Below are 24,385 nucleotides of genomic sequence, written 5' to 3'. Positions count from 1 at the left end.
AAGAATGACAACGCAAGTTACACTCAATTGGGACTGCACATTGCATTAATCGCATCTACTGCGAAGCGACTGCAGGCTATTGTCTGAGAAACATATTGCCTTTCCTTTTGTGAAAGCCTCGCGCCATAATACCGGCCCAATTACCACACGTATTAAATTCAGTATTAAATTATTATTATTTATAAACCAGTGGTTCCCAACCTGTGCTCTGCGGACTACCGTAGGTGTGCGCAAGGTCGTGGGAAGTGGCTCGCAGACCTCGAGCAGATACAGCTTTCACTCGTATATGGACGTTCGGTTCACAAATGTTTGTGTTCACGCAATTGACAAATTATGGACATTAACGAAATTGAATATCCACGTGTATGAGATGTCACGCGGCTTGTGTCATGAGATCATCAAACAAGGACCACCCGAGAGGCCGCGTTATCCATCCGCGACAGCGTCGAGGTGCTCCTGCAGTGCAACGGTGACTCCCCCTCCACATCTCATTCTCAGTCATTCCAACATGGAGATCTTTCGGCATGATCCCTAAATAGGTAAATAATTTTTGTTTTAAATTTATTATTATTCAATCGTTTCAATATTTATGTTCTTTTAGTTTTTTTAAATGTTTATATTATGAAAAGTGATCATGATGTATACTTTTTAGGTTAGGAATAGAGTAGTGATTACTAAGAAACAGATATCAGATTTTTCGTATTATATTAATTGGAAAATCCGTTCCCATTTACGAAATTTAGTTTTACATCTTTTTAAAAAAAAACGCATCTCCTTGAATAAATCGAGGGATCCCTGTACTGCAAGATTATCCACAAGATTCCCTTTCTCTTGACTAACCATTGGACACCGGTTGAGAATGTATTCATGACTCATCAACACAGCGAGCTCTTGACTGACAGCTTTAACATTTGATGGAGGATATCTCTACAATTAACAATTGCACCGTCATCAATTTCACATAACGGTGCAGGATGATGTCCTAGGAAATCAATCCTGATGTAGTTTGTGATGTAATGAGAGCACCACAATTGGTGGGGGCTGTGTAAGTTGGAATTTCCACACGTATGAGCTTGCGTGTCAGGCCCATAACATGCTCTAAACAGAGTTTTTGTTAATAATTTCGTCTTATTTTTTTTTATCTGTGCCACTCACGAGACTAAACGTTTTACATGTGTTGCATATGTTTACATAAATACAATAAATACAATGTACACTTCCAATTATATTGCCTTGGTAACTATATGTCACTGAGACAATTTGACTGGCTAGCTTTACAACAACAGCCAGCCTCCATTCACCACTAAGTGACCGTGACGTCACCACAGTGGTTGTGTCAGGGTAGGTGCACTTTTGAGGCCACGTGAAATGTCGAAATCATGGGACAGACCCAGGTGTTATGTCACAGTGTGCTCCCCACTGCCAACTCACTGCGTAATCAACGTTTTTGGGTTAGATCGCGTTATTTATAAATGTGTCGTAACCCTCCACCACCCGACACGGCCAATCAGCAAAAAAGTGTCACGTTGACAAAAGACAAATAGTTCACTGTTTTAGCCCACCAGTGTGTTGAAGTGTGAAACCACAACATTTAAAATTTTTGAGTACGACGTTTCGCTGGTAATTGCATCCAGCATCATCGGGCAATTCGCCAGAATGGTGAGGCTCTGCTCTTGCTCCCGGTCTTAAATAAAGCAGCAGCAGAAGGGTGACGTCATCATTTAACTCATCAGGTGCAACGATTTGAGGCGGAGGGGGGGGTATTGTAATTATATACTAGATTAGTAATCAGGGAATTGTTACGATGTGAGTTGTAGATTAGTAATCAGTTGTAATGTGTGTTATTGTAATTATATGCTATTGTAGTGACATAAGAAGGGAGGGGCTGCTGGGGGCTCTGGGTTCCCGGGCGGGTCCAGACGCTTAAGCCTCTGGGCGCCAGGCGTTGGGTTCCCAGGCGCTTAAGCCTTTTGGCACCGCCAATTGGGGGGGGGGGGGGGGCTGTGTGTGCTCTGTGGGATGTCTGGTGGCGCACACGGCCCCACCCCTGGTTGGACTAGGCATAAAAAGGGGAGCTCCCTAGACGATCGGGGCCAGTTGTAACTCAAGACCCAAGACCCACGACCAGCCATCTGAAGACCCTGGGATGTTGTGAGAGCGAGTGGTGGGACTCTGGAACTCCCGACTCTACGACCTTGGGAGGGCGAGTTCCAGAGCATAGCCAGAGTAGAGTACCTAGGCTGTGTACCTAGGCTGTGTACCTAGGCTGTGTACCTAGGCTGTGTACCTAGGCTGTGTACCTAGGCTGTGTACCTAGGCTGTGTACCTAGGCTGTGTACCTAGGCTGTGTACCTAGGCTGTGTACCTAGGCTGTGTACCTAGGCTGTGTATCTAGGCTGTGTACCTAGGCTGTAACAGAGTATCAGGACTGTTGGAGTGTTGTGTTGTAATAAAGAAGTTACCTCTATAAGTGTCTCCGGAACCCGTTACACTATGTTAGTAATCAGTTAATTAGTATTTTTCCCCTATAAGGAATTGTAATATGTATTATTTAATAATACGCTTCCAGGCCGCACTAAGCCTGTAGCTGTCTGAGCGGTTAAAGTTATTTCTGTTTCTCTCAATTTCAATGGATTCTCTAATTAGTCTTTGCCAGTAGTAACAAGTTTTACACAACACTTCAACGTTATCAAAATCATTTGAGTGTCCCTGTTGGCAAGCATGTTCTGCAACTGTCGACAGTTGTGTTTGCGATAGTTTAATATTTCTCTGGTGTTCTTTTAGTCTTACACTAATGTTACGCCCCGTCTGTCCAATATAGCATCTGCCACATACACAATTAATCCGATATACACCTTCTGTTGATAATTTAGGTAATTCGTCTTTAGTGCACGTTACTAGTTTTTGAATTTTGTGTACTGTACCAAATCTTACTGTAATGTTTTGCTTTTGCAAAACACGGGCTAATTTGTCAGTTACTCCTGAGATATATGGTATTTTAATTGTTTTAACAATCTGATCGCTTTCAGCAGTGTTGCTTTGCGATCGTGATTTGGCATTTAGTGCTCTGTTAATTTGAGCATTATTGTAGCCATTATGTCTTAGTGCTTCTTTAACATGTTTAATCTCTCTTACTAGACTTTCACCATCTGACACTGTTTAGCCCGATGTATGAGCGTCTTGATAAGAGAGGATTTTTGAGCTGGGTGGTGATGCGAATCTGCATTCAGATAGGCATCAGTGTGCGTTTGCTTTCTGTAAACGCTGTGTGTTATTTTGCCATTTATGCCATGTCCAAGTAAAATATCCAGGAACGGGAGTGTGTTATTCACCTCCATTTCCATGGTGAACTGGATGGCCGGGTTTTGTGCATTGAGATGAGCCTACGTGTTAAAACGAACTCACTGCGTATTAGCTACCTGGTGCTCTGCATATTGTTGTGAGCGTCGCTCCTCTGCCCTCCATTGTTGTTGGAGGGTGAATGCCTCCAACTACCCATTAGCATCCTTTCAAGAGCTTCCTCCATAAAGGCAAGTCAACTCAACTCCACATCCTTCTGTACCACATCAGCCCATCAATTATCGAGCCCATGCAGCACCCATTAACCCCCCTCTATTCGGCCAAATTGAAGCTGCTTGGCCATGCGGTGGCTAGGCATGTGGGCTAAATGACCAGCCTCACCTGGCGGAGGAGCTCAAACTGTGCCAAATGTAATCCAGCCTGGTTAAACCCAGATGGATGGTATGCAGGCTATTCGCAATGTTTCAAGCAGGTGACAGTGACGCGGCCACGCGATCGCGCAACACGCAAACAAATCAATAAATGCGTGCATGCGCTCGACATGCCCAGACAATTCTTATAAATTGATCATTTTTTAGAAAACAGTCCCACTCAGACACATTTAAAAAAACAAACTTGGCGAGTGTTCATGATAACTCCCTTGGGGCTTTTGCGCTGGACGTGCACAACATCCTCGTAATTTAAATGGGCTCTAAATCATCGTGTTGTGAGGTTGTCTGCGGCAAATCTACCAAACCGATTTTATGAAAAATTGGTGGCGGGACTTGTTTTTGAACTTCTTTTTGGACTCGTTTTTGGAAAGATGACAAAGCTTCCAAAGTCAACTGAGATATCTATTTTCTCCTTCACGCTGGGAATTCCACAAGCACATGGCTTTTTCTCAAAGTGCCAACGCACGCACAACTCTAGTTGCACGACACGTGCAGTTATGAGTCTCTTTTTGTAAAATGCAGCAATCAGCCAGGTGGCCCAGTGGAGGTGTGAGCGCCTCGCGATCAGAAGCTCGCAAGTTAACATCGTGGCTGGGTACTGACACAACTCATCGTGCTTCCTCCCTCTGGGGTCGAGAAATGTGTACCACTGTGGGGAAGAAATTACAGTGGTTGGTCCTATTAATAGACTTGCCCCAGCACTAGGAATAGGGAATTTCCACCACTGGCCCAACACTATAAATAGAGAGAAGAGTGCTTCCTCATTGTTCATTTGAGCAGGAAGTGGCTGGAACTTTTGAGTCTCAAGTAATTTCTCAAAGTAAAAACATTCGGCCGAGGTCCCAGCACACGGTGACCCACGGACAACGTCTGAACTTAACGGCAGACAGAGGGCGTCCCAACGCCGCAGCAGGAATTTCTGCGCCGGGCAGACGCGGGAATTGAACTGAAATCATTTCCGTGTGGAATGCGGCATGGCAATGGAAACGGAGTTACACAGTTTGTGACCTGGTACGCAAAACGTCGGTAAGTAATTTATCATGCCGGTACACATGCACGCAGGCACACGCACGTGCAATGCATGTCTTACACAGGTGCTGCGTGGCTGTACTTGCACGTGTGCGCACACACACGCATGCACGCACACCTCCATTCGCCAGAACGTCTTTGCAAATCAAATAGTGGCGTGCCATGCTTCACCCAGTCCTGCACGCACCCTCACGCACCAACGTACACGCACGCACGCATGCACACCAGTCCAGCTCCGCTGATGGTAAAGCCATGGTTACACATTACAACGAACGCGCACGCAACCCGCTTGCTCCGTAGCTCGCATCCACGTGCACCTCACTCAAGCGAGCAGCAAAGCAGTGCTGTGTGAGGTGTGTGCAGGTCGAGTGCATCACAAGCAGTGCGCAGAGCATGGTGTGGTGTGCATGGTGTGGTGTGCATGGTGTGGTGTGCATGGTGTGGTGTGCATGGTGTGGTGTGCATGGTGTGGTGTGCATGGTGTGGTGTGCATGGTGTGGTGTACATGGTGTGGTGTGCATGGTGTGGTTCATGGTGTGGTGTGCATGGTGTGGTGCATGGTGCAGTGTATGGTGTGGTGTGCATGGTGTAGTGCATGGTGTGGTTCATGGTGTGGTGTGCATGGTGTGGTTCATGGTGCAGTGTATGGTGTGGTGTGCATGGTGTAGTGCATGGTTCAGTGTATGGTGTGGTGTGCATGGTGTAGTGCATGGTGTAGTGCATGGTGTGGTTCATGGTGTGGTGTGCATGGTGTGGTGTGCATGGTGTGGTGTGCATGGTGTGGCTCATGGTGGTGTGAATGGTGTGGTGTGCATGGTGTGGTGTGCATGGTGTGGTGCATGGTGTGATGCATGGTGTGGTGCATGGTGCAGTGTATGGTGTGGTGTGCATGGTGTAGTGCATGGTGTGGTTCATGGTGTGGTGTGCATGGTGTGGTTCATGGTGCAGTGTATGGTGTGGGTCGCATGGTGTGGTGTGCATGGTGTGCTTTGCAGCCCTCTCAATGTTGTGCAGTGTGTGGCAGGCTTTGTGTGATGTGTAGTGTGTTCTGCTTGTGCTGTGCATGCTATCTGGTATGCTGTGTGCTGTGCGTAGGGTATGGTATGCACCATGCTGCGTGCTGAGTGTATTGTACGCTGCCTGGCATGCGATGCGCTGTGAGGTGTAGCTGTGTGCTGCTCTGCAGCGTGTGGTGCTGCGGGCCACACCGCGCCGCGTCAGCGCTCACCCTGGGCTTGAAAGCGACGAGTTTGAGAATCATCTCGGCAGTGAAGAGCCCGGTGAAGAGCATGTTGAACGCGTCCATCGCTTCCCGAAACGACTTTGACTGCCCGTAGTGCTGCAGCACAGCCACCCGCACAGTCAGCACTGATAGTAGTGGTGGTGGTGACGGTGGTGGCGGTGGTGACGGTGGTATTGATGGCTGTGATAGTAGTGGTGGGGTGACAGTGATGGTGGTGATAGTGATGGTGGTGATAGTGTGGGGAGCCATAGAGTAGCGGTTAGAGTGCTGCGCTACAAACCCAACGACCCGAGTTCGATTCCCGCTCACGGCCAACACCAGTGCCGATTATCTGAATCGGTGCTGGGCCTTCCCTAGGTCGACTCAGCCTCAAATGAGTACCTGGTGCAGTGTGTAAACATCGCCACCAGGGAGACATAGGCGACCGAGAGTGGTGCTAGCCAACCACCCCCTCGTGTGCCGTACCAGCCTCAATAGGTGTTCGCTAACAGCACTTGCCCCAACAGCCTGTTAGACGATACGGGGAATATTTGTCTTTGTTGCCGGTGATAGTGATGGTGGTGACGGTGATAGTGATGGTGGTCATCGTGGTGGTGATAGTGATGGTGGTCATAGTGGTGGTGACACTGATAGTGATGGTGGTCGTGACGGCCAGTGGTGGATTTGGTAGCGACAGTGCTGACCTGCATGGCGAGGCACAGCGTGTTGAGCATGATGAGTCCAAACATGAGGTACTCGAAGGCGGTAGAGTTCACCACGTACCAGACGCGGTACTGGTATGGGTTCTTGGGGATGTAGCGCCTGAGAGGGCGAGCCTTCAGCGCGTACTCCACACACTGCCTCTGTGGGTAGGTGAGTGGGTAGGTAGATGTATGGGTGTTAAAAAGGTAAAAAGGTACCAACCCATCCATCTATTCACTCACTCACCCACCCACCCACTAATTCACTCACCCACTTAACCCTCCTACCAACCCACCCACTCACGGACCTGGTTCTTGTCGAGCTCACAGTTCTTGTACTCCTGTTCTCCTTGCTCCTGGAATGTGACGATGACGAAACCAACGAAGATGTTCATCATGAAGAAGGCGATGATAATGATGTAGATGATGAAGAAGATCGAGATTTCGACGCGGTAGTTGTAGATGGGTCCCACGTCCTCGGCGTGAGAGTCGATCGCGCGGTGCAGCAGCCTGGGAGACGCACGCATTCACTGTGAGCACAGACTCGCTCGCTTGCGTCGTGTAGCCACGCGGTGCAGTTGTGGTGGGGTTGTGGGGTGTGGTGTGGTGGGGTGTGGTTGTAGTGGAATGAGGTGCAGTTGTGGTGGAGTGTGGTTGTGGTCTAGTGAGGTTTAGTGTAGTTGTGTGGTGGGTGCGGTGTGGTTGTATTGTGGGGTGAGGTTGTGTTGTGTGGTGACGGTGTGGTTGTGTAGAGGGGTGTGATTGTGTGGTGTGGTGTGAATGTGAAGAGGGGTGCGGTTGTGTAGTGGGTTGTGGCTGTGTAGTGGGGTGAGGTTGGTTGTGCGGTGACGGTGTGGTGCGGTGTGGTTGTGTGGTGTGGTGCGGTGTGGTTGTGTGGTGGGGTGCGGTGTGGTTGTGTGGTGGGGTGCGTTGTGGTGCGGTGTGGTTGTGCAGTGGGGTGCGGTGTGGCTGTGTAGTGTGGTGGAGTGTGGTTGTGTCGTGGGGTGTGGTGAGGTTGGTTGTGTGGTGACGGTGATCCTCTTTCCACTCACGTGGGCCAGCCCTCAAAGGTGGACACCGTGAAGAGGGTGAGCATGCCCGAGAGCACGTCGTCAAAGTTGAACTCGTTGTTCTGCCACACACGCCGCTTCGTGAGCGGCTGGTTCACGTCGCCGTCCTTGTACACGATGAAGTGGCCCCTGGGGAACGGCGGCACGGCCACCAGAGTCACGCTGCGAATGCGCTGCAGGGCTTGGCTTGGATTGAGTTTGGTTCCGATCCCATCAGCGATGCTGCAGATCTCATCCCAATTCACCAACACTAGACTAGAGTTCTTGCGTAACATTAACAGATGTACGCAATATATTACAAATGATAACACTATATTACCAATAGCGTGTGTGCACGGTGTGTATGAGTGTCAGTGTAGTGTGTGATAATGTGGTGAGCAAAAGTGTGGTGAGTGTGTGTCACTGCGTGCAGCAGTAGTGTAGCGGTTAGCGCACTGCGCTACAAAACCAGGCGACCTGGGTTGGATTCCTGCTCACGGTCAACACCAGTGACGAACATTTGAATTGGTCCTGGGCATCCCCGAGGTCTACTCAGCCTCAAACGAGTACCTGGTGCAGTGTGTAAACATCGCTACTAGGGAGACAAGGGTGGCGTGATGCTGGCCACCAACTCCCTCGTGTGCTGTGCTGGCCTTCATAGGTGCTCGCGAACAACTTTCCCCAAAAGTCTGTTGAGGCTATATGGGGGATCTTTGCCTCTGTTGTGTTTGGTGGAAAGTGTGTAAGTGGAGTGTGAGCGCGGCGGGCAGTATGAGTACCCCGAGTGTGTGGGGAATTCGCTGCGTCAGTTCTGCATGGAGTGTGGCGAGGGTGGTGAGCAATGCGTGGGGCGCTGCGTGGTGACGTGCAACGCACTTGCAGTCGGCCGGCGTGTGCTTTGCTTCGTCCGTGCAGCTGTAGAAGGTGCCCTGGAAGCACAGAGGACGGAGGCGTCTAAGCACTGCACGAGTCACCATTGCACGCAGCCGGTGATCAGAATCAGAATCTGTATTTCGACTGAAGGAGGAATCCGATGAGCTATGAAGGTTTTTTTTACATTTGTCCAGTAGGGGCAGGTTACAGCCAAGTTACAACAAACACATATCAATAGGCGTTAAAAATGGATAAAAGGTGAGCAAGTTACTATAAATAGACATACACACATTATATAAACAAAAATTCCACAAGTACATACATTCCTGCCGATTTTTCAACACTAAATGCAAGCTTGGGCAAGGCAGAAAAATAACAAAATAAACAGTCCCAGACCACACCAAGACAACACAAAGTCCCTCAATACAATTGCACATTCAAATTGAACTATTGAAACACGGCTATGGATCAAAGTTACAGACTACATTTGCATATGTCGTCGTATCCAGCACCAATCTTCTGCTTCATGTCGCTGTAACAGAATAAGAGGCAAGGCATCGATAAACCGCCCTTCACCGCCGAGCTATGGATGTTCATCCAGGTTATGTTCATTTCTGCTTTCCATACTCGGCGCATTGGGATCGACGGGCACAATGCGCCGCTTGACAAATGAAAATCGTCCCGTAAATTCTCGGGACGATGGCGCCGCCTCGTGGCTCTTGACCCGAAGTGCCGCGGGTTTGGTTTGCGCGCCACACGCGTGCGACTCTGCTCCCACCTCGTGGTCACATCGGGGATAGAAAACACTGCAGAAGCAACAACCTGGGTCATGCCCCCCACATTCACTCTGAATCACCCCCACAAAAATCAAACCAAAAGCAGCATATGGCTTGGTGATGCACAGGTGAAAAGCGTGCGGCCTGTGGCAGGGTGAAAGGATCTCCATGTGCTATGAGGACAAGATATTGCCCGGCTCGTCACCTCATAGACGTATATATCTACCTTTCAAGGCCACAGTGTTGTTCAACAAATGTGCTGACTTGTTATTATTTGCGCTTGTGCGCCGCTCCCAACGCAAAAGCATCACCAAATAATTTGTCTAATTCACGAGTAGTTTTGCGAAAGCAACTTCCACGAACCGTCCTCTAACACGACGCCTCTCACGGCATCGCTGCTGTAGCACAAGTAAAAATGTCATGATGGGAAATAAAATAACGCCGCAGTTATACGCGTGTTATCAGAGCACCGCACCTTGAACAGCTGAACACCCACGCAGGCGAAGATGAACTGCAGCAGCGTCGTGACGATCATGATGTTGCCGATGGTGCGGATCGCGACGAACACGCACTGCACCACGTGCTGCGGAGACACGGGGCTGGAGTCAACGGCGCTGGGGCGGCGTGCGCCAAAGCACAGATGTGGTCAGCAGCATCACACACACAGGTGTGTGTGTGTGTGTGATGCTGCTACAGGTGTGTGTGTAGCAGCATCACACACACACACAGGTGTGATGCTGCTACAGGTGTGTGTGTGTGATGCTATGTGTGTGTGTGATGCTGTGTGTGTGGTCAGCAGCATCACACGTGGCTGTTGCGTACAACAATGCCATCGAAGCTGCCATGGAACAGCGGCGTTACTCTTGTGGCTGTGTCACTCTTCTGGCTGTGTCACTCCTCTGGCTGTGTCACTCCTCTGGCTGTGTCACTCCTCTGGCTGTGTCACTCCTCTGGCTGTGTCACTCTTCTGGCTGTGTCACTCTTCTGGCTGTGTCACTCTTCTGGCTGTGTCACTCCTCTGGCTGTGTCACTCCTCTGGCTGTGTCACTCTTCTGGGTCAGGAAGCATCAGAGATGCTTCGTTTTCTTTTCCGTATCAAAACCTCATTCACGTCAAACAATTATCGCTGCTGCTGCTGCACGGAGCACAAACTCGGCCGATGTTGAAATCCTGCTGCTGCCGTATCTGCAGATGTTCTCGCTAACCGTCAGTCAGTCATCTCCTTGTTGCTGTTCCTGTGAAATTCTTCCATCTGATTCCTCCACTCACATTGAGGACTCGATCTACCAGATTGAGTGTGTTGTTTCATCCACACTGTGATCAACCACCATACTGCAGGTCACAAGAACTCACTCATCCACCATAACCACCTCTGCCAGCAGCCGCTCAGCCCGCTATAGATGTGGGGGAATTCAACGGCCACCACACACAGTGGGGCTACTCAAAACATCGTGAAGCCGCAGCGAGACTCGGGGTATGGTCGTTGGCACAAGACACCTTCCGTATGTACGACCCTAAAGAGTTGGGCACGTTTCACGCAGCCTGATGGAACGAGGACCACAACCCAGACTCATGCTTTGTCGAAAAGGACGCCAACGGACAGCGTGAACTGCTTCACGAACAATTCGAGGCAATTTTCCAAAAAGCCAACACAGACCTGCAGTTGCTCAAATTTGACTTCTGATACCGGTCATCACTGCTGTGTGAACAGTGGCACAAAGCAGATGTCCAGAATAAACAACTCATTGAAGTATATTCTTAGGTTTTTTCGGTAAAGTCACGTAGCTAAAACATCAAAATTAATGAAAATAAAATAAAATAAAAACAAAAATCACGACGTTTCGGAGGCAACACAAGTCTCCGTCATCAGGTGGGACCGTCACAGCCGAATTAGCTGCATCAAGTGAGGCAATGATTCAAGAAGTAATCCCTTATAAGCAAGTTGAAGGGGGGAGGAGAGGGGGGGGGGGCTCATCAGAATGTGGTAGCCAATGAATGGAACGTATCGGGAGGGAGGGGGGCGGGGCTCAAAGACAGCACGGAGTTCTAAGTACAACGCATCGGGAGGGGGAGGGGGGGGCCAAAACAATGGACGACGGCTTGGACGCGGTTGCTGCTGCACACGCCAACACAATGGACAGAGAGGGGGGAGGGGAGGTCTGATACACATGATAGACAAAAGAACGAAAATGCCCATGTTTATACCAATGCTGGCTGAACAATGAAGAGAGCACTGCCAAAAAATAACTGGGGATGTTAACACTCGGTAAAGTAAAGTAAAATAGTGCCTGTCAGATAAGATGGTCCAAAAAAGTGTAATTAAGTCTTTTTTGCGTGGTTGATAACATCTTTCCAATGATTACTAAGTTTGTACCCATCATCACGGTTGAAATTATGTCTGTGTTTGTATATTTGTATGGCTTCGTGTACAAACCTTTGATGGTAGCCGGGAGGTTTGCAGAGAACCTTGGTCTCGGAAAAGACAATTTCATGAGAGCCCACCGAGTTGTAGCAATGATCGGCAACGGCAGAAGAATCAGTTCTGCCGTGTTTCAGATCTGACTTGTGCTCGCGGACACGATCAGAAACATGACGTTTCGTTTCTCCAATGTAGCAATCACCACAAATGCAACTCAATTTGTAGACTCCAGGATACTGTAAGTCAGGAACGACATCCTTCACAGATGGAATCAGATCACGGATTTTATGCACTGTACTGAATCGGACTTGGATCTTATGTTTGTTTAGAATTTTGGAGATCTTTTTGGTCACGCCTGCTATGTATGGTAACGTGATGGTTTTGGTCGGAGTTTCAAGTGGCTGTTTCTGTGTGGTGGGAGAGACAGCTTGGCGGATAGTACGGTCAGAGTATCCGTTCATCCTGAGGGCACGATGTACATGTCTTAATTCACCGGTCAGGTGGTGTTTGTCAGAAATGCCATGGGCTCTGTGGTATAGCATTTTGATGAGAGAATTCTTTTGAGATGGGTGGTGGTGGGAATCCGGTTTCAAGTAGGAATCTGTACACGAAGCCATACAAATATACAAACACAGACATAATTTCAACCGTGATGATGGGTATAAACTTAGTAATCATTGGAAAGATGTTATCAACCACGCAAAAAAGACTTAATTACACTTTTTTGGACCATCTTATCTGACAGGCACTATTTTACTTTACTTTACCGAGTGTTAACATCCCCAGTTATTTTTTGGCAGTGCTCTCTTCATTGTTCAGCCAGCATTGGTATAAACATGGGCATTTTCGTTCTTTTGTCTATCAAGTGTATCAGACCTCCCCTCCCCCCTCTCTGTCCATTGTGTTGGCGTGTGCAGCAGCAACCGCGTCCAAGCCGTAGTCCATTGTTTTGGCCCCGCTCCCTCCCCCTCCCGATGCGTTGTACTTAGCACTCCGTGCCGTCTTTGAGCCCCGCCCCCTCCCTCCCGATACGTTCCATTCATTGGCTACCACATTCTGATGAGCCCCCCCCCCTCTCCTCCCCCCTTCAACTTGCTTATAAGGGATTACTTCTTGAATCATTGCCTCACTTGATGCAGCTAATTCAGCTGTGACGGTCCCACCTGATGACGGAGACTTGTGTTGCCTCCGAAACGTCGTGATTTTTGTTTTTATTTTATTTTATTTTCATTAATTTTGATGTTTTACCTACGTGACTTTACCGAAAAAACCTAAGAATATGATTCCTTGCAGTCACGAAGGCTTCAAATCTAGAATGAATGCCCTCTACGGGGAGGAATTTCACCGATCTGTTAGAGTTTTTAACAGACAACGAGACAAGAAGTCACAGCTTCTCGAGACGCTGGCCTTCCTCAAGAGATGCCGAGATAACAAGGTAATACCCATCGCTTTCACACTCACATCCGCTGCTGTGTCCTCACCGAACTCTAAACAGATCTTATTTAAAGCTAGCCTATCACTAATCTCGGAGAGAATAAGGTTACTCCGATCTGAACTCGATAATTTAGACAAGACTCTCTTACAAACACATTTAATGTTAACACAAAAAATGTCACCTTCTGATTGGAACCACGTTGATAACATGACTTCTGCTTCTGCTGACTCAATGTCAGCCAAATGCAAAGCTAACCTGATTTCTAAATTCAACCTCCTATCTAAAAAGAAACCAGAGCCACACATCGCAAAGCTGGATGTTAACAAGACCGTGATTAATCAGAGTAACATCCCAATTTCTGACACTCTAAAAACGGTACTGGCCAAATGACTAAATTTCGCCGTCACCCCTAAATATATACCAGTAGAGGATATGATTTCTCAGATTGATGTAGCCCTCAGAGGCATAGGACACATCCATGCGGATGTAGCAAGAGCTGAAATAGCTACTATTCTTAAGAATGCTAAGAAACCTACTAGTAACATCAGCAAAAACGAACGCTCTGAACTCGCGGACCTAAAAAAGAGAGATGATATAGTCATCCTCTCGGCAGACAAGGGCAATGCCACGGTCATCATGGATAAAGATTCATACAACAACAAAATCCTGGACCTTCTTAATGATGGGAGTTACTCCAAAATTAAAAACGATCCCACTAAAAGTCTAACGACGAAAACCAACAGTATCATCACGAGTTCGACTTCCCTAATCGAACCAAGCAAACGTCCCTCTCTAAAACCATCGGCGGCAAGACCTCCCAGACTCTATGGTCTTCCCAAAATCCATAAGGAAGGCACCCCGCTACGACCCATTGTGTCGACGATAAACTCTCCTACGTACAAACTAGCCCGTTTTCTATCAGATACTCTGCTCCCTTTCACAGGCAAGACCTCTTCGGCAGTACTCAACTCAACCCAATTAGTCTCTATGGTTAAGGACATGGTACTATCTCCTGATGACATCCTCGTCAGCTTTGATGTAGTATCTTTGTTTACCAAAGTCCCAGTACCGGACACCCTAACAATAATTGAGGACTTAGTCCAACATGGATTGAATTCTGATGCACCTGCACTGGTTAGGCATTGCCTCACCAACACCTATTTTACCTGGAATGGCACCTTCTACAAACAGAATGAGGGTACCCCTATGGGCTCCCCTTTGTCACCAGTTATAGCCAACATGTTCATGGAAAAGTTTGAATCAGACACCATCCAGACATCTACCCTGCGTCCTTCCCTGTGGAAGAGGTATGTGGATGACACTTTCGTCATCTGGCCACATGGCCTCCCAGCATTGAACCACTTCTTGGACCACATCAATTCTAGACACCCATCCATCAGATTCACCATGGAAGTGGAGAAAGACGGTAAACTACCATTCTTGGATATTCTGTTTGAGAGGAGGCCTGACAGATCCTTGGGACATTCTGTCAACAGGAAAGCCACCCACACAGATTCCTACTTGAAACCGGATTCCCACCACCACCCATCTCAAAAGAATTCTCTCATCAAAACGCTATACCACAGAGCCCATGGCATTTCTGACAAACACCACCTGACCGGTGAATTAAGACATGTACATCGTGCCCTCAGGATGAACGGATACTCTGACCGTACTATCTGCCAAGCTGTCTCTCCCACCACACAGAAACAGCCACTTGAAACTCCGACCAAAACCATCACGTTACCATACATAGCAGGCGTGACCAAAAAGATCTCCAAAATTCTAAACAAACATAAGATCCAAGTCCGATTCAGTACAGTGCATAAAATCCGTGATCTGATTCCATCTGTGAAGGATGTCGTTCCTGACTTACAGTATCCTGGAGTCTACAAATTGAGTTGCTTTTGTGGTGATTGCTACATTGGAGAAACGAAACGTCATGTTTCTGATCGTGTCCGCGAGCACAAGTCAGATCTGAAACACGGCAGAACTGATTCTTCTGCCGTTGCCGATCATTGCTACAACTCGGTGGGCTCTCATGAAATTGTCTTTTCCGAGACCAAGGTTCTCTGCAAACCTCCCGGCTACCATCAAAGGTTTGTACACGAAGCCATACAAATATACAAACACAGACATAATTTCAACCGTGATGATGGGTACAAACTTAGTAATCATTGGAAAGATGTTATCAACCACGCAAAAAAGACTTAATTACACTTTTTTGGACCATCTTATCTGACAGGCACTATTTTACTTTACTTTACCGAGTGTTAACATCCCCAGTTATTTTTTGGCAGTGCTCTCTTCATTGTTCAGCCAGCATTGGTATAAACATGGGCATTTTCGTTCTTTTGTCTATCATGTGTATCAGACCTCCCCTCCCCCCTCTCTGTCCATTGTGTTGGCGTGTGCAGCAGCAACCGCGTCCAAGCCGTCGTCCATTGTTTTGGCCCCCCCCTCCCCCTCCCGATTCGTTGTACTTAGCACTCCGTGCTGTCTTTGAGCCCCGCCCCCTCCCTCCCGATACGTTCCATTCATTGGCTACCACATTCTGATGAGCCCCCCCCCCCCTCTCCTCCCCCCTTCAACTTGCTTATAAGGGATTACTTCTTAAATCATTGCCTCACTTGATGCAGCTAATTCGGCTGTGACGGTCCCACCTGATGACGGAGACTTATGTTGCCTCCGAAACGTCGTGATTTTTATTTTTATTTGATTTTATTTTCATTAATTTTGATGTTTTACCTACGTGACTTTACCGAAAAAACCTAAGAATATGATTCCTTGCAGTCACGAAAGCTTCAAATCTAGAACTCATTGAAGACCCAAACATCGCACCGCCTAGCATGGACATTTCTCCTCGAAGGAATCAGCTGCATAGAAACATCGACAGGCCGTTGTGCACATCTCCTTCATGGATGCAAACTTAGAGACACAGCGATAGCAGTGTGGTTGTGGCCATACAACCCAAACCATGGACCATAACTGTAAACCATTATAGTCTGTTCTCATTCAGTGGAAGAATGGGAAATATTAACAAACTCACTCCTGAAGGCCTCTCATGGCAAGCAGACCTGGACATTGCTAGACAGCTCCTGAACCATATTGCTGCCAAATTCAGAAATAGACGAGACTCATTCAGCCACCCATCCACTCACGACCCCACTCACTCGCTCGTTCTACCAGGCACCCAATATATTCACTCACTCTACCACTCAATCACCCACCCACACCCACCCACTCACTCACCCACTCACTACACTGCAGGTAACGACACTTCTCTTGATGCTGCTTCCCTTGCACTGATCTACTTTGTAGTTATTAAGTTTATACCGCAGTGGGGTTTGCTTGGTAGCATGGGGACGCTTTAGTTTAATGTTTGTGTTTTGGTGATTTGTTTACCTTTTTGTGCTTTTCACGACTATCGCATTTTCGTATTGTTTGTTGTTTTAACGTTCTTATCCGCCCCTACTGGACATTTGTGAAAAGAGCTTTATAACCTGATAACTCATTAGATTCATCCAGTATAAGTACATATTCTGATCTAATTCTAGATTCCCTCCTCCCATCATCGTATCTTATGATAACTTGTCTCAATAAATAAAAAATAAACTTTTATCGATTACAACTTTGATGGTGCTGTTAGTTGCTGGTTGCTTGACGATTTTGGCCTGTGCTAAGAAACCTTGTGTTTACTTCACTCACTCAGTAATTCACTCAGTCACTCACTCACTGGTGGCCAGTCACCTCCCTATGGCTCTTCTATCGCCACTACCGCTCCCAACGCACCTTGAGGCCCTTGGCACGGTTGATGGCGCGCAGTGGTCGCAGCACGCGCAGCACGCGGAGAATCTTCACCACGGAAATGGCGCTCGACCTGCGAGGAGATGCACGCAAAGACAAAGCTCCCCCGTGTAGCCTACATAAGCTGTTGGGGAAAGTGCTGCTAGTGAGTAGCACCTATGAAGGCCGGCACTGCACACGAGGGGGTGGGTGGCCAGCACCACACCCGACCGTCATTGTCTCCCCAGTGGCGATGTTTACACATCACACAGGGTACTTGTTTAAGGTTGAGTCGACCAATGGGAGGCCTAGGATCAGTTTAGGTGCATGGGTAGGTGGCCTGGGTCATCCGAATGATAGACTAACTAAAAAACAAGTATGGGAATGAAGCAAAGAAAAAATTAGGGCAAAAACAACCGCAATACAGAAGAAATTACATATCGTACCAGGTACTCATTTGAGGCTGAGTCGACCTCGGGGAGGACCAGGACTTTTTTACATAATCGTCAATGGTGTTGGCGAACTCGGGTCTCTGGGTTCGTAGTACAGCGCGCTAACCACTGCACTACTGCTGTCCACATACACAGATGTATACACACGTGCACACACACGTGCTTCTCACTGAATGCCGAAGGAGATGAGGGAGACTCCCACTACCAGCAGGTCCAAGAGGTTGAAGTAGCTGCGGCAAAACGAGCCCTTGTGCACAAACGCGCCGTAGGCCGTCATCTGAGCCATGGGGAAGTGGGTGGGGGGGGCACAGCAGGCACTGGAATCAGAGCGACATTGATGGAGATGATGGTGAGGGTGGTTGTGGTGGAAGGTGATGAGGTTAGCGGTGGTAGTGGCAGTTGCTTTTTCTGGTGAGAATTGAAAAAGCAAGTGGGTGAGCAGGTGGGTGGAAAGGTAGGTGGGTGTTCAGTTTGGTGAGTGGGTTGATCGGTAGGTGTATAGATGAGTGGGTAGGTGGGTGTGTGAAAGTTATTGGAAGGAGCGGTGGATAGACAGGCGGGTGTCTGCAACTCCCCTCTCTGAGCAACCCTTGCTGTTGGCTCCCTGCGCTGCCTCTTCTCCTCTTGCTAGTTACTAAATACGTCAGGATGCTTTTTGTCCCATGTATCCATGTCCCTCTAATTTGTTTAGCAGCTTCAGATTCAGTTGCTCAAATGAGCATCGCAGCCATTGGTGGGAATTCCGTATTCATATGGTGGGAGTGAGTCTGCTGAGAGAGCAATCTCTGCTGTCTGATGGATAGCCTCACTGAGTCTCAATACTTTCTCAGGAGGGTCCTTTCAGGCAATGTTGCTGGTGTGTATTATCCAAATTGGGTAATTTTCTGGTATTTCTTTAGCATTAGGGTGGCTGGCTAATACCAGTCACTGTGTGGTATTTCTTGAGCTATGGGAGGAAACCAGAGAACCTGGAGAAAACCCATGCAGAACAGGGAGAGAACAAATTCCACAGAGTCCGAGATCGAACCCAGGCCCTTCTAGCTGCTAGGCACAAGTGTTACCTCTGCATCACCCTGCTGCCCATGATGGTGGTGATGGTGATCATGATCGCAGTGCTGTTGGTGATGGCGATGATTAGGGCTGCTGGCTTTTGTCACAAATAAAAAAAAGCCACAAACACATTGCGTGCTGTGCAGGTGAATCCACTCGTGCTGCATGCAAATGAGGCCTAGTGCAAGCGCAACGCTGGCGATGACATCAAACACTCTCAAGCCCTCTCGTGAGCCAGCCCTAATCATCCATTTAATGAACGTTAAATTGGCGACTGTGTGGCGTGATGGGTGGGTGGGGGGCTGATGCGTTTTTTTTTTTTCTAAAGCAACATCAAACGATGAGATGTATCCACATCGAGGCAGTCTCTTTGGCGTGTATTTGTCAGGCCGGGAGCGTGCGATGGGGAGGCAGGGGGTCCATCAGAGCAAGGGCGGCGCCGTATAAACCTCAGCTGTCACCACAACAATGTGAGTGATTACTTTGTGTTGTGTTTAATATAGTTTTCAACTAGGATCCATATCTAACAGAGATGGCCCTTGCCTAGAAACATCTGGCAGGTCACCAGCATTGCTTTCAGGGAGCCAGACTCTGCTAATGAGACACTGAACATCAATACCGGTCCAGAATTTGACTGTGCTGAACCAATACTTCTGAAATAATGCACTTCTAGAAGGCCGTGCGGCAAATGGGATGTTAAAAAAACTACTTTTATTTTTTTATGTACAGGGACATATATGTAAAGGTGATGAATTGTCTGTGTATAAATGTTTTTCTCCACAGCGACGTTCGTGATTATTTTGTGTTTTCGGCTTTAACCCTGAGATCAGCCAACCGCCAGCCACAGCATGGGCGACACGGCACCCAATAGCAGGAAAGAGTGAAGCCAAATGCACACATGACGCCAGGGCATGTTACCTTGAGCATGATCTCTATGGTGAAGATGGTAGTGAAGGCATAATCAAAGTAGCCCAGGATCTGCAACCACATGAGACACACATAGGCACGCATTACCACACAAAGCGGTATCAGCGGACTGTATGAATACGCGCCAGTAAACAAACCGAAGTATCAAAACATTGTGTCGAACGCCTACATTTTAGATAAATACAATGAACTAAGCATAAACAAACTGCACATACAACCCTTGGATTATGTTGCTGAATAAGAGCACTTAATTATAACCGAGTAGATTTGGTCTTTATGCCATTCTCTGTAGCGCAGAGTGAAGGAAGACGCAGTCTGCAATAGTTTCAAAGGAAGAGCTGACAGTGCTGATGTGTGTAATCTCAAGTAATTTGCGGTTAATTAAAAAAATGTTGACCATGATGCCGGCACACAATGGCCTACTCTTTTAGAATTACATTATAGGATCTTTCACATCCATTGCCAGGCGGATCGCTGGTGTTGTACTGAACGGTTATTACACGGCCATTGCTAATGAACCAGGTTGGCCAGCCACATTGAACCTCAAACCTCTGCAATGAGCGCTGAACCAGGCACTGCTGGGCCACATTTCTAGCAGCCACCGCTAAAGCATTTTCCATCTGGAACCTCGCATGCGGTGTTCAAGGCCTATGGGGGGCCTGCAAATTGCGTACTCATGTTTCATTTGTTAAACACTTGCAACATCGTCAACTCGAGTATCACCAACCAAGGTCAATCCACTGCTGGATGAAGACCTCTGCAAGCTGCCGCCACCTCTTCTCTCGATTCCGTGATGCAACTATCCATCGACCCAGCAGCTGCACACCAGCTGATTTCACTGCCCCATATCACTTCTTCATTCCTCTTCCTTTCCCTGAGAGATAGTCCCAACATCCAGCAAATCTTTCTCACTTACTAAGCATGTCCTTTCAAGCATCCATTCTTCTATCTTCCACGTTGATGCAAGGCTCACATGCCCACCATTGCCTCTACTGGCTGACTCACGCCCACTGGCAGGTGGCCGGTGTGCGTCACCTCGGTCCACTGCCACTAGGGCTGCCCTTTGAACATTTTAGTTGACATGTGATCTACGGTACTTTGTAAGCACCATATTAACGCAAACATGAATATTATTACTTAAATATGGCAGCAGGTTTTGCCTGTGAGTGTGACGTGAGTACAGGCAGAGTGCGAGGTTACATCCATAAGTCTTGAAAGTGGAAATCTAAGCTAACTCGCAGAAGTAACCAGGAAATGTTCGTGTTGTATCGAGCGTGTGCACTTGCACGTGTGCGTGGGTGGGCTGTCGGGGGGGGCGGTGGCACAGTGGTTAACACACTGCGTTATTGACCCGGTGACCTGAGTTCGATTGCCGCTCACAGCCAAGATCGGTGACGCATATTTGAACCCGTCTTGGGCCTCAGCTAGGTCGACTCAACCTTAAATGACTACCTGGTGCGGGGTGCAAACATCAGCATTGGGGAGACAAAGGTGGCCGGGCGTGGTTCTGTCATGGTGCTTGCCACCCAACCCGCTCTTGCACCGTGTTGGCCCTCACAGGTGCTCGCTTACAGCACTTGCCCCAACATTCTGCGAAGGCTTTACTGGGGATCCTTTGTCTTTGTGGGGAGTGTGCTTGCCCACCACATTCCCCAGCCGTAAAAAAAACGTAAGTTGTTGCGGTTGCCCGGACAACGCTGCTATTATGGGACCCTTGTTTGTTTACTGCTCTCCCAACAACCAAAGCGGAATGCGTTTTAACCAACTGCTTTTTCCGGCAGCCTTGAACCCTGAGCCAGTGCTGGGCTCTGAGCAGGGACCGTCGTTGGGCCGTCTTGAGTCGGCCCTTTGCTGTATCGTGCCGCCAGAGTGACCGCAGCGTGGTCCGTCTGTCACCCCAACCCCCACAGCCTTCCCAAGGCCTTTGCAAGGAAAGGCCCCAGTTGGGGCAGCCTAAACAAACTCACTTGACCTTGATGTAATTTATATTCATAATAAAGAATTCTGCCTTTTTTATCATGATTATACAGATAGCACCTACCTCGTTGCGGAAAGAGGTTGAGCGGATTGGGTCCTCAGCCGCAAGCGAGACGCTGCTGAGCATGATGAAGACGAGGATGAGGTTGGTGAAGATGGTGTGGTTGATGATGTGGTGACACAGGATACGGAACCTGTACAAGCCACGGTGTCAGAAGCAGAAACAGACAACAAAACGAATCCACGTTGCGGACGATGCCAAGCACGCAACTGTGACAAAACTCCAACCTTGTTAACAACTCGCGACTATTTATTTTACATTATTTAGATTTTTAAATGTATATAATTTTAAATATTACCACCTGTCTGGGTCATTCTGGAAACTTGATGTCTGGGTGACAGGAATCGATTTGTACCAAAATCTGGTATTAGTATCGCGTTGAACTTCATCACAGATAGTGTATACTTTGTATCAACCGAGGCTGACTCAGAAACATGTCCGGTTTTGGTTGGTGGAAAAGGTGGCAACTCGATTCATCCACCAGCCTCCCACTCGCTCATCTTTCAGCGACATACCTCACCCTCTCTGTCACCCACGTGCCCCCTACTAACCCTTCTTATGCCCTCGCTCCCACCTAATCACCCTGCTTCCACAACCTGACCTGACCCCACCCCCCTCTCCCCCAACTCACTCACCATCCATCAATTCCCAGGCAGGTGGCAACCCAATGGATGAAGGTGGGGAGTAGGATGCATTGGTTAGTGGGTGGATTGGTGAATGGGCAGGTGGGGAGTAAGTGGGCAATCGAACCATACACTCGCTACAGGTTGGCATGAGCTGGATGGAGAGTTGGATGGGTGCGGAAGGATGAGTCAGGGCAGGTGGGCAAGCAGATGGATGAGTGAGCAGTTGGGTGACCGGGTGGATGAGGGGACAGGTGGGCGAGCGGGCGGGCGACCGGATGGATGAGCGAGTGAGTGGGCGGGCGGGCGTACGGGTTGGTGTGGCTGAAGAGGAAGAAAGCGGAGCTCTCGGGCATGGGCACCACTTTCTCCTTGATCTGCAGCTCAGAGAGACGGCGCGGACGCGGTCCCATTGGCACTTCAGGCTCACTCTCGTCGTCATCGCCTGCGTCGTGGCGTCGCCACCGTGACAGAGACACACAGAGGCGAGCGCACATGGTCACCGTCTCCGGCTCTCCCCTCATGCAGCCCAAACGACGATGTGTGAACTTAATGTGGAGTAAGTCTTGACTTAAAGCTTTCGTGACTGCAGGAATTCATATTCGTTGGGTCTTTCGGTGAAGCCACGTAGATAGAAAAATAATAAAAACATCACGACGTTTCGATCGCAACACAAGCCAGTGAAAAGTCAACATCCACTGTGAAGCAGATGCTGCATTTGCTTAATGCACAGCATTAACAGGATGGCCTGTGGGAATCGAACGGACCTCTGTCACTACCCCAGTGTCCATTTTTATACCACGCTTGATGATGCATTGCTTCAGTGGGGCTTTTAGTTACGTTTAATGTATCAGCAATAAGATGTGTTTTTATTGGCTGATTTAATCGCCTATTTGTCTTGTTTTATAGTGACTATAAATTGCATTTGGATAGTTAAGTGCTCTGCTAGGTCTCAGCTATCTTAATGGAACGGTCGCCATTTTCATTGAAAAAGTCAGCAGTGGAAATACCACAGTCCTATGGCCGGGGCGAGTCTATCCAGTGTGTGAACCATGTTTTTGACGTCTGTGTGGTCCCATACATCCACACAAGTGCTGGGCATTGCTAATTTATGATACCAGTTTTGAGGTATGATTGGAAATTCCACATTTATATTGTGGAGATTCACCAATTCATCTGTTAATGTACCACGAACGCATGTTTGTGCTCAATTTGTCGACCAAGGACAGATGATGATGGGCCGAGTCAGCCTTCAATCAGGATTTGAATTCGCATCTTTTCGGTGGAATGGGCACTTTGGTCACAGTAACAAAAGAGTTAGGAGCAGATTTACACGTTGGCTACGAGACATAAATGCGGAGAATTTGTAAACCTCGTGACGTCTCCGACAGCGCTGCTCTGCTCAGTTTCCCCCTCACGGGGGAGCGCAGACAAATGTATCTCGAATGCCGCACTGCCACTGGAAGGCTTCCAACTTGGAGTGCGGGCCTCTGTTCGTCTTCAGACAAAGTAATGCGACCGTAATCCCAGTCTCAGCCCTGGGACCTCAACAGATTTCTTGGCAAGACAAGTGACACATGGCGCCTTTCCTTCTTGGCTAAACTCAGAGAGGGTGTCGTGACAACAGCACGCAAGCGGGTGATCGTCAGGCGGCGTCGTGGCCAGGAGCTGGTTTTTCCAATTGAACAAAACTAAACTTGTATGCTTTTATATTTGGATGTATTGTGTCATTGTCAGGTCAAAAGGTGTCAAGGTAGGGCAGTGAAAACACTTGTGCCTCACAGTAGGTAGGCCCTGGAGTTCGATTCCCGAACAGGGAAACCTTTCAGTGTGGGATTTATATGTTCTCCCCCTGTTCTGTATAGGTTTCCACTGGATTTCTCTGGTATCCTCCCATGAACAAAGGCAAAGACAACAACAACCGCCATTCGCCACTAAGTGGCGGTGACGTCACCACGACGCTTGTGCCAGGCCATGTGCACCCTGAGGCCACGTGAAGTGTCGAACGCCCGCTGGCAGGAGGTCACGGGGCAGACCCAGGTGCCACGGGTCGACTGACCGAGATGACCGAGATGACTGGCTGATGCACCACCTGTGCCCCCTACTGTGCCAACTTGCTGTGCTTTAGCCACCCGGCGCTCCGCTCGTTGTTGTGAGCGTCGCTCCTCCGCCCTCCGTTGTTGTTGGAGGGCGACTGCCTCCAACTGCCCAGTAGCGTCCTTCACGAGCCTCCTCCACTGAGGCCGATCTTGACACCGCTGGTACCAGTCATAG

General features: G+C 48.5%; 1 protein-coding gene across 6 annotated transcripts in view; it reads right to left on the bottom strand.

Annotated features, from left to right (window-relative positions):
* The window catches only part of LOC144721407 (voltage-dependent L-type calcium channel subunit alpha-1D-like), a 192,132-nt gene that overhangs the window by 55,611 nt on the left and 112,136 nt on the right, over positions 1-24,385 (bottom strand). For all 6 annotated transcript variants that reach the window (XM_078599002.1, XM_078599004.1, XM_078599005.1 and 3 more), the window contains 11 exons: positions 22,424-22,556; positions 21,492-21,621; positions 19,442-19,501; positions 17,644-17,750; positions 17,028-17,115; positions 9,857-9,964; positions 8,609-8,661; positions 7,736-7,882; positions 6,992-7,193; positions 6,687-6,845; positions 5,989-6,099 (listed from right to left, as the gene is read on the bottom strand). In XM_078599002.1, the coding sequence (XP_078455128.1) occupies positions 5,989-6,099; positions 6,687-6,845; positions 6,992-7,193; positions 7,736-7,882; positions 8,609-8,661; positions 9,857-9,964; positions 17,028-17,115; positions 17,644-17,750; positions 19,442-19,501; positions 21,492-21,621; positions 22,424-22,556 (1,298 nt within the window). The remainder of the gene's footprint in view (positions 1-5,988; positions 6,100-6,686; positions 6,846-6,991; positions 7,194-7,735; positions 7,883-8,608; positions 8,662-9,856; positions 9,965-17,027; positions 17,116-17,643; positions 17,751-19,441; positions 19,502-21,491; positions 21,622-22,423; positions 22,557-24,385) is intronic.

Source organism: Lampetra planeri, chromosome 11 (assembly GCF_965212315.1).
Source record: "Lampetra planeri chromosome 11, kcLamPlan1.2.h2, whole genome shotgun sequence".
NCBI lineage: Eukaryota > Metazoa > Chordata > Hyperoartia > Petromyzontiformes > Petromyzontidae > Lampetra > Lampetra planeri.
This window is presented reverse-complemented; position numbering and strand designations above follow the sequence as displayed.